Here is a 10409-nt window from a genome sequence, read left to right as displayed (position 1 = left end):
TATCTTGAGGTGTCTTATACATGCATGCTCGTAAAAACATGTGTAATGCTGAGTCGTAACCATAATCATAATCATAATCATAATCATAATCATAATCTTAATACATAACATAAATACGACATGTCATAATCGTAAAATATTCAGTGTGAGTCATATCAATGATGTGTGACCATAAACATTAGCGATTGATCAATATAAAATAACCAACGTACGTGGCGGCGAGGTTCACCAAACCTTAAACCGTGGATTCCCTTCGCCTCTATGCTGCCACTTCACCAGCCCTTACCGCTGAATCCATAAGCTATGAACGTGAGTGAAAAGGTCATCAGGCCCGATATCCCAACTTTCGATCCCATGAGTTACCACAATCACATCAACTTTCCAAAAATATTTTTCGTTACATGCCCTTAATCATTTCATAAAAATAAATGCATGATTCATGAGCTTAAAAATCATTTTCATTATCATTAAAAATTTGCCCGTAAATATATATCTAAATTATTTTACATTAAAATCATACTTATATAAAAAAATACACATATATATATATATATATAAAATATATATTTACGTACTATTTTACTTACCACGGACTCGTTCGAGTTGCTGCCCCCTTAACTTAAGCTCATTAATCTAGACTGGCCCATTAACAACTTAACCCAACATAAAGAAGCCCGACAACTCTTATAGATCACAAGGCCCATGACAAGCTAATGGGTTCACTTAAATTACTAACCTAAGCCCATTAATTTTTTAATCACTCAAGCCCGTTATCATTTAATTAAACAATTAGGCCTCTAATTAAATTTTTCGAGCCCAAAATAAAATAACCCGGACCCAAACCCATATGACATGACCCAAATAACATCTGGACCCGACCCGGACCCCCCTGCCTGAGCCCCTGACCGATCTACCCAAATCTAGCAAACCCTAACCCATTCCATCTCCAAACTTGCGCAGCCCACCATTCTTCCCTTCGGCCACCCTGCTCCGGCCACCCCTAGTCGGAGCCCCGCCGGCACGACCTCCCCAGGATCCTGTCGGTCCTCCTGGACCAGCCAGGACTATACCATGCAGGGCATGGTTCGGTCGTGGCTTTTAACTTCTGAACCCTACGCGCGACCCTTCTATCTTCACGTCCAGGCCATGATCGTCCCAACCAGGGTCGAGCCCCTCTTGAACACTGACCCTAAGGGACCCTAACTCGACCCTTGAACCTTGGTGCAGCCCCTCGAATAGCCCTTGGATAGAAAAACGAACCATCAACATGTGTAAATCATGAACATGATGCATGAATTCATGTATTTTCGTGTTCTAAACCGCATTCAATGCAACAATCATCTTTTTCATCAAAAAACAATGTACATATAATTTAAATGGTGAGAAATAATGAATAAAAACTTATCTTTGCGTTTTTAACGCACGAAAATCTTATACGGTTGCGTAGATCGCGACCCAGGACGAACGAAACGCCAAAACTCTTGAATTTTCTTCAAATTTTCGTGTAGATGTGTGTGAGGTGTGAAAGGCGGCTGTTCTTCAGCTTTCTCCTTAGGTTTACGTAGAAAAAGAGTAAGGGAGGAATGAAGACTAACTCTAATTATTTATCTGTATAAATAATGGACTTGGACTTTTTAATTAATAAGGCTTAAATCACCAACCCATTACTTATCAGATTTAAAATACTAAATTGAAAGTAAACTCTCATAATTTTCATAATTAATAAAGACATGATTTTTAAAATACTCTAAAAGCCCTTAAAATGGCCTAAGTAGGTGAAAATTTTTACCCCGTTCGTCCACGGTCCCGTCTACGCGATCGTAAATCGAATTTTCTTAAAAAATTCATAACTCTCAAAATAATTGGGTTAAATGTTATTATTAAATTTAAAACATATAAACATGTCACATTAGTCACATAAAAATAAATAATAACATTTAACCTCTAATTTATTTTAAATTAATTAATTTATTAATTATGCATGCGGTTTTACGTAAACGAATTTCTGGGCGTTACAAGTATATTGTAAAATAATAATTAATAACTGAAAATTAAATTAATTTGATTTCATGATGTGAATTTATATATACTAGCAATCGAAGCACACGCGTTGCGTGTGACAATTTGTGTAATTCTATACATAATATTAAGCATAACATGTGTATAATACAGTTTATTTTTAAAATAATTTCTTATTATGGTGGTTGCGAAAAAATTGGTGTTAATTGTAATTAGTTTAAAGAAGGGTTAAACTAACATAATTGTATTTTGTAGCAGATATTATATACAATTGTAACATAATTGTTTAAAGAATGGTTAAACTAACATAATTGTATTTTGTAGCAGATATTATATACAATTGTAACATAATTGTTTAATAATTATGTAAATTAAACGTACAAAAAAAAAATCTCAAGCAATTTCTATGTTGCTCAACAAAATCCGATAATTGATTTATCTTTTACAAATTTCCTAAGGGTCCGCTTGGATAAATGGATTTGAGTTGATTTGGATTTGAAATCCTCAGCTCAAATCAATTATAAGCGTTTGGCAAAATGAATGATTTGGGATTTAAATCAGCTGAGTTGGTTCACTCTAATTTAAAGCTGATTTGAAATAAATTCCTAAAGCCTGTCATTTGAAATCTCACTTACTTTCATCTTTGTTACAATTGCTTTTCGTTGGAAAATATGAAACTGGTATTCGTGTCCTTACTTCTTAGTACAATGATTTTTTTTCCTTTTGTTTTTTTGTTTTTTTTTTGTTTATTATAATTCTTAAAGAAACAAAGTGAAGAAGGAAATATTTTGTTGAATGTTTATTTATATAAATTTAGTATTTTATCCAATTTAAATAAATAAAATTTAAATTTATTTTATTTTAAATTGAAAATGGTTATTTTGTAATCATAATATTTGTTTTAATTTCATAACATATAAAAAATAATAGAGTAACAAAATTTATGATTTGAAATTCTCAAATTTGTTAGCAAAGCTAAATATTTCTAATTAACGGATTTAAAATCCACTTTCAAATTCTATGTTCATCCAAACAAAGAATTTAATAAATAGAAGATTTTAAATCAATGAATTTGCTTTGAAATCCACTTTCAAATCCAAATCACTACATCCAAACGCAACCTAAAACTTTTAACTAAATGCTAGCTACTAAAAAATCTTTACGATTTATGCAACTTTTTGATGTATATGATAGTTGTACAACTGCAAGAATAATAATTGTAAATTGATAAATGCATAGAATTATATTAATGTGACTTTGAATAATAATAATGACCTTTTTATTCAGCACTTTTATATCATTATCGTTAGAAGGTTTTATCATTTTCCTGCCAACATTTGAGAAAATGTCATTGAATCAGTGTAAGTACATTCTGCAGTATCATATATAGTATTCATGTCGTTCGTATTATATTATGTTATTACTTTTAATTATCTATGGACCTGAATAATGATTTTTCTTCAATTTGTATCCTTGCTTCTATATCCTTCTATAATATATTAGCAAAATAATAATAATAATAATAAGAAAATATATTTTATAAATGATTATGAAAAACATAGGAAAAGTATGATTATTATACATAGGGTGCAAATGAACCGAACATGTTCGTGAGCTTTACAAGCCCGCTCGATAAATATTTGATTCGTATTCGAGCTTATCGAACTCGAGCCGAATTTGAACATGTTCGAACTTTTTTTCGAGCCGAGCTCGAGCCTAAATTACTCTGTTCGATAGTTCGCGAATAGTTCACGAACCTTAATATTTAATTAATATAATATAATTATATAATAAATATATATTCATTTCGAACTTTTTCGAGCTTTTCGAGCTTTTCAAACCATAATATCCGAATAGTTCACGAATAGGTTCGAATATTTCAAACCGAACTCGAACTCGAACTTCATTCGAGTCGAGCTCGAGCCAAAATATTTGAAATTATCGAACTTCAAATCGAGCTCGAATATACTCTTATCGAGCCGAATTCGAGCCTTAAAATTTTATCATTATTCGGCTCGATTCGGTTCGTTTGCACCCCTAATTTATACATATTTTAAATCACATCCTTATTCAGTCGTCGAAGTCATACGAATTCATCTCAATAATGATATTCCAACCAAGACTCGTTATGGCATATGCCATCATCATAGGTAGAGCTGTCAAACGGGCCAACCCATGGCGGGGCGGGCCGGCTCACCAAAAACTCATCATTTGACGGGTCGATGGCGGGCCCCTGGCGGGCTGAAAATCCTCAACCCAACCCAACCCAACCCAAGGTGGGTTGCGGGTTTAGCGGGCCGGTCCGCGGATTGGATCACGACAAATAAAAATAAATAAAAAATATTAAAATTAATTATAAATATCAATTCATAAATAAATATTAATAAAAACATATTAATAAAAATTTTAATTATTGATTTCATGCGTATAAATTTTATATAAATTAATTAATACAAAAAAAATCACAACTTTTATTAAAAAATACATATATAACAATAAAAATAAAAATAAATTATTAATTTCTCAGGCTGCGGGTTGACCCATCTAGGCCCATCTTTCGTTGGGTTGAAAAAATTTCAACCTAACCCGCTTAAATTGTATGGCGGGCCAGGCCAACCTGACGGGCCTAACCCAAATGGACCTCTTTTCATAGGTAAAAAATGGAGCCAAAAAATAGAAATTCGTAAGAACTAAGGTGAACTCAAATAATCAGGCAAGATTTTGTCTCTTTTCTCAATGTGCTATTGGATCTCCAATTCACGCATTTCTATATAATTCCAAGCATTCAATATATATATATATATATAAGCATTCTTCCCTTTTCCAATTATTATTGTCAATGCCGAATCCAAGCTCCGCTTAACTATCAGTGTCACCACACTTCAACTGCTGGTAAGCATCAGCCCTAATTATTACCTTTTTTCTGTTAATTGTGCCTGTTTTGTGATTATGCTGGGTGTGGTGTTGTAATGTGTCTTGGATCTGATCCGAGTTCGAGATCTGAGTAATTTATTTCGAGGAAATGTTTGTGAGATTCGCGATTTTTTTTTTTTTTTTGTAGAGTAGTGCTGTTGATTTTTCTTTCTTCCTGGCGATGTTTTGCAGGTTTGATTTGATCTGGTGAACTTTTTTGTTGCGTTTACCGATTTATTTATTTTAGTAAAGGGTTTTTTTCTTGATTAGTTGATTATATGGATTCCGCTTTGTTGTTAGAGAGAATTGTGGAGGATATATGATGCAGTGTGGCTGCTGCTGTGTTAGTATTGACTTGAGAGGCAGCTATTTTTGGATCTTAATTTTGTTGCCTTGACCAAGGATTTGATTAGAGACGGTCTTTTGTGTGGTTCAGTGGATGCTTGAGCGCAGATTTAGTCTGATGCCAGCTGAGATAGTTTGGAGTCTGGATCATGTCATGCACCAGAAACTGTATCTGATGATTGACTACATATTACTGGAGTCCGTGAGATTGATGTTGGAGCAATAGCTGTTCCAGATCTTGTCTTTTGCGCTGATAGTTTGAAGAAGATTGCAGAAATTGGACATGAGAAGCTCTTGGTTCAGTAAACTAGCTTTGATATTAGGCTCTAGACCGCCTATCAACTGGTTGCTTCTGTCGGTAGTTGGTGTCTTTGTTTTGATCGCACTATTGGGATCTTCTTCTTCTTCCACTACATTTGACTCAGTGACTGCCTCTGTGAGACCAGATGTTTATTTGAATTACAGAAGAGTGAAAGAACAAGCATTGAACGACTATTTGGAATTAAAATATCTAGGACCTAACCATGTAAAGGATGTTGTTTTTTGCGGTAAGGATAGAGAGAATTATGTACCTTGCTACAATGTCTCCGCTAATTTACTAGCTGGTTTTAATGGTGGGGAGGAGTTTGACCGTCACTGTGAAGTATCTCGAGATCAACAACATTGCCTGGTTCGCCCCCCTAAGGAATATAAAATTCCCCTGACTTGGCCAAGTGGTAGGGATGTTATCTGGAGCGGGAATGTGAAGCTGAGCAAGGACCAATTCCTCTCATCTGGAAGCATGACAAAAAGGTAGTTTCTTCTCAATTGAAAATACGGAGTTCAACTCTCAAGTTATGTTGGATTACTTAGTAGGCACTAACATATTGCTTTTGTTATACCTCTGATGATGTAAACTCAATGCTTTAATTTATTTCATGATTTACCTTTGAAACTTCTGTAAGGCTGATGTTGCTAGAAGAGAATCAGATTTCTTTTCACTCCGATGATGGGGTGATTGTTGATGGTGTCAAAGACTATTCTCACAAAATTGCTGAGATGATAGGATTGGGGAGTGATAGTGAATTTCATGAAGCCGGTGTAAGTTTACTGTACTGTGCATTGCTTTATTTCTCGCTTCCATTCTGTTATCAGACTACGCCAGGTTTTTACTTTGCAAAGGTAGGTGTTTTTTTAATCTTTGATGAATTTTGTCCTGCTGAATTCCAGGTGCACAATGTACTAGATATTGGCTGTGGATTTGGTAGCTTAGACGCTCATTTCCTCTCACTTAAGTTAATGCCTGTTTGTGTTGCTGCATATGAATCATCCGGTAGCCAAGTTCAGCTAGCTCTTGAGAGAGGTCTCCCAGCAATCATCAGCAGCTTTATCTCAAGACAACTACCATTTCCATCCTTGTCATATGACATGGTCCACTGCACTCAGTGTGGAATCGTCTGGGACGACAAAGGTATTTTTATTGTTTGGTATCTGGATGCTGCTCCTTCCTCTTTATGTTATACATTATTCGGTGCTAACTTGTGCCAAGGATTGCCATTTGGGTCATTTTTAATATTCTTATCTCAGCTATTTAATACTCTAAAAGTGGGGAACTCTTAATGTAAATCATGACTTAAGCGAGGATGGTTAAAAAAGGTTCTCTGGGTGAACCAAAGTTGAAAGTACAAAGATATTCTCATTTAGGCTACTACACTACCGCGGGCTTAGTTTGATGGAGGGCTGTTTCAAGCCACATTTAAATATTTTCTCATAGAAGTTTATAGCAATGATGTATGCTGATTAAACTTGATAGATCACCTTGATAGGGTCATGAATATGTTCTAGAAAGAAAATTTTCATGTGACATATGCATTCACTAGTTATGTTGATCTCTTGGGAGTCTCAATATATGTTTCACGATTACATAGCATGTCAACAATTAAAGTGATCTGAATTGCAAAACAACTATTGAGTGAATGCAATGATGAAGATTTTGTCAAAGATGCTTGAATAAATAGGAGTCAGTTTACTCTGTCTGAAGGTGCTTTTACCTAACTAAATCACGGGCTTATATTTAATCTTCTTTTTGTGTAGATAAAATCTAGTCTTTTTGTTTTTCGATTACCAACTTTTGCAATATATTTTATATTTTCTTTTGTGGGTAGGTGTACATGTTCTATATACCAAACTAAAAGTTATTATTTTATTCTTTCTGAATTAGGTTCATGGAAATTACTCCCCAAAATTGAAGATGATCTTATTTATGCACCCTTATTAATATTATTTTACTGTAGTTCTGTCCCATTTTTGTTTGGTTGAGGGGAGGGGGTATGGGGTCAAGTTATGAGTAGAATGGGTTTGGTGTGATACTTTAGCTATGTAGAACTTCAAAGAATTACTTATTTTGGGTGGCTGCTTCCACTGATGATGAATTTTGTCTGGTAGATGGGATGTTTCTGATTGAAGTTGACAGAGTACTCAAACCTGGAGGTTACTTTGTTATAACATCGCCCACAAGCAGGCATCAAGGAAGTGGTGCTGGCACAAAGAAAGGAAGTTATGTAACTCCTTTTGAAGAATTCACCCAGAAACTTTGTTGGAATCTTTTGGCAGAGCAGGAGGAAACCTTCATCTGGCAGAAAACTACAGATACTCAATGCTACACCTCTAGGTGAGATCCATTTCTTCTTCTTTATCTTTCCACCTACTCTCATTCTATCAAAATTCTCTTGTTATTCTTTTGCTTTTTAATTTTAGGAAGCAGGACAGCATTCCTCTTTGTAATGGAGAGGATGACCAATCATATTACAGACCACTTGCCCAGTGTATAAGTGGTAACACCAGCAAGCATTGGATCCCGATTAAGAAGAGATTTTCTGGATCTCTGAGCTCTGCTGAACTTGAAGTTCACAGTAAGTGCTAGTATTTGAATTCCATATGGGGTGCATGTCTATATTGGTTTGAATTCAGTTCATCACCCTCTTCTTGCAAACAATCAGTTTATCATTCTATCTGCTTATAGGAATTATTCCTGAAGATTTCTCTGAGAACTTGGAGTTCTGGAGATCTACTTTAAGAAATTATTGGTCATTGCTTTCTCCCTTGATTTTCTCTGACCATCCAAAGAGGCCTGGTGATGAAGATCCAATGCCTCCTTACAATATGGTTAGGAATGTGATGGACATGAATGCTCACTATGGAGGCTTCAGTGCGGCCCTAATGGAAGCCAGGAAGTCTGCGTGGGTGATGAATGTTGTGCCCATAGGTGAACGCAATACACTTCCTGTGATTTTTAATCAAGGTTTTGCCGGTGTCTTCCATAACTGGTATGATGTCAGTTCTCAAATTGCCTTCACTGATTTTTATTTTGGAAATTCAAATAAATAATTGGCTTCCTGTCAAACGTTATTTCGTGTTTCTGTCCTGCATTTTCTTTTGATATCATGTTATTTAGCATGGAATTGTATGTTCTATTTTCTAATGAAGTTTTGTTGAACATCATCATCTTCTTCTCTCTATTTAGTAAATTCTCAGCAAGGTTGATTTTTGGGGCGGTGGTGAGGTGGGAATTTTGGTACTTGGTACGTCAAATCCCTTTATAATGGGTAAAAAATACACGATCTATTATCTTCACAACTTTATTTAATCCAAGTTGAGAATCTCTTCAAGGAAAAATATCATCTAAGCTGACAGTTTGAATGTCAGTGCAATCAGGAACTATTCTTAACTTGATAATATTTCAAAATGATATTGTTCTTTTGTTTGTTCAATTACTTAAAGTCCGATGCTAAGCCTAAGTCGATAATGGAAATTATTACTTGAATTTAGCTTCATGTCTTCTCTCTCAAATTTCTTTCCTCTTGCAGTATAGCTACTTTATGTTTTCTGCAATAATATTCATCGAGTGTGGTTTATAGGTGTGAACCTTTCCCGACTTACCCCAGAACCTATGACATGCTTCACGCCAATGGACTCCTGTCCCACCTTGCTTCTGAAAGGTGCGGTATGGCTGATTTAATTTTTGAGATGGACCGTATTCTCCGGCCCGAGGTACTGTTCAAGACCCTGCTATTTTGATGCTGTAATTATTTGATCTTCTAGACTTGGTTTTCATGATCATATTCTATCCTCGATTAAAAGCTCGTGATCATTTTTTTCGTTCTCGTCATTGCTCTAGATAGTCTCATCTCTCAAATTTGATATTCGTGACTGGTCTTGTTGGCAGGGATGGGTTATTATTTCGGATAAGATTGGTTCTATTGAGAGTGCACGTAACCTTGTTACGCAACTCAATTGGGAAGCTCGGGTGATTGATCTTCAGAACGGCAGCGACCAAAGGGTACTAGTATGCCAAAAACCATTTCTGAGAAAATGATCCCAAGTTTCATAAGTTCTCATCATCCACGAGCCAATCCAGTTCTTTTAAATCTGGTAAATCTTTCACATGTTCGATATTGGGCCGATAAATCCTTCTGTGTATAAGTTTTCTACGCGTTTCAATCTCATGAGTTTTCGAAAGAAATTCAAAGACCTCATGATTTCTCACACGAATTAGAAATACGAAGACGGCTTCAGAAATTTTGGACATTGTAGTCGTAGATTAGAGGAACGTCCGCTGAGAGGTAGCCTGTTCAAGAAAAAGAAGATTTTATTTCCACTTCCAAAAGTGAGAGTATCAATTCTTTGAACCACTTGATTTTTTTTTTTTTTTCATAATCATTTGATTAATTTTTATAATTGAATTCCATTTCTGCTAAAACCCCTGTTGTTCTTGGGCTGATTGGTGGGTGCAAAGTCACAGAAAATGAGATATATATGAAGATCACAACTCAAAAGTATAGATACTTGAATTGTTATTCATTTGTTCTCGTACCTTAGGCGTGTGAAAATATATATTATCAAAATTGTCTTGACATGAAAGTATCTCGCTGAAGTTATCTGAGGAATGGTCAGAGTTTAGTTCCGAATGTAATGTTATATTTGAGGATTTAAAATTGATTTGAATAGGTGGAATGCATGAAAACTAGTACAATGCAAATTGAAATCTACGTGGGATATTACTTTATGCTGATATTCAAACATAGCACGTGCGGCTTGGCCAACTGGCCTGACATTTGAGGGCAACTAAACGGCACATGACTTTTTTGTTTTTT

The 10409-nt window shown here is 35.2% G+C and overlaps 1 protein-coding gene across 7 annotated transcripts; it reads left to right on the top strand.

Annotated features, from left to right (window-relative positions):
* The first annotated feature begins 4728 nt into the window (after positions 1 to 4728).
* LOC140880386 (probable methyltransferase PMT5) lies at positions 4729 to 10154 on the top strand. Of its 7 annotated transcripts, XM_073284791.1 has the most exons (10): positions 4729 to 4911; positions 5081 to 5124; positions 5233 to 6069; positions 6222 to 6357; positions 6487 to 6727; positions 7702 to 7927; positions 8014 to 8168; positions 8279 to 8582; positions 9174 to 9306; positions 9482 to 10154. In XM_073284791.1, exons 3-10 carry the CDS (start codon positions 5561 to 5563, stop codon positions 9629 to 9631), a joined length of 1854 nt encoding a protein of 617 aa, XP_073140892.1. In that variant the 5' UTR covers positions 4729 to 4911; positions 5081 to 5124; positions 5233 to 5560; the 3' UTR covers positions 9632 to 10154. The 7 variants fall into 7 exon arrangements, with proteins under 7 accessions (XP_073140892.1, XP_073140918.1, XP_073140899.1 ...); XM_073284817.1 differs by lacking the exon at positions 5081 to 5124 and having other exon boundaries at positions 5369 to 6069; XM_073284798.1 differs by lacking the exon at positions 5081 to 5124.
* Positions 10155 to 10409: the final 255 nt, after the last annotated feature.

The sequence above is a fragment of the Henckelia pumila genome, chromosome 1 (genome assembly GCF_033568475.1).
Source record: "Henckelia pumila isolate YLH828 chromosome 1, ASM3356847v2, whole genome shotgun sequence".
Lineage (NCBI taxonomy): Eukaryota > Viridiplantae > Streptophyta > Magnoliopsida > Lamiales > Gesneriaceae > Henckelia > Henckelia pumila.
Note: the sequence above shows the minus strand (reverse complement) of the source record. Positions and strands in the feature narration are given on the sequence as shown.

Excerpts from the sequence above, each read along its gene's own strand:
- LOC140880386 (XM_073284817.1), top strand. The coding sequence starts at position 5,561 with ATGAGAAGCTCTTGGTTCAGTAAACTAGCTTTGATATTAGGCTCTAGA. Across the intron at positions 7,928-8,013 it reads ACTCAATGCTACACCTCTAG|GAAGCAGGACAGCATTCCTC; the intron begins GTGAGATCCATT and ends TTTTAATTTTAG. Across the intron at positions 8,169-8,278 it reads TGCTGAACTTGAAGTTCACA|GAATTATTCCTGAAGATTTC; the intron begins GTAAGTGCTAGT and ends ATCTGCTTATAG.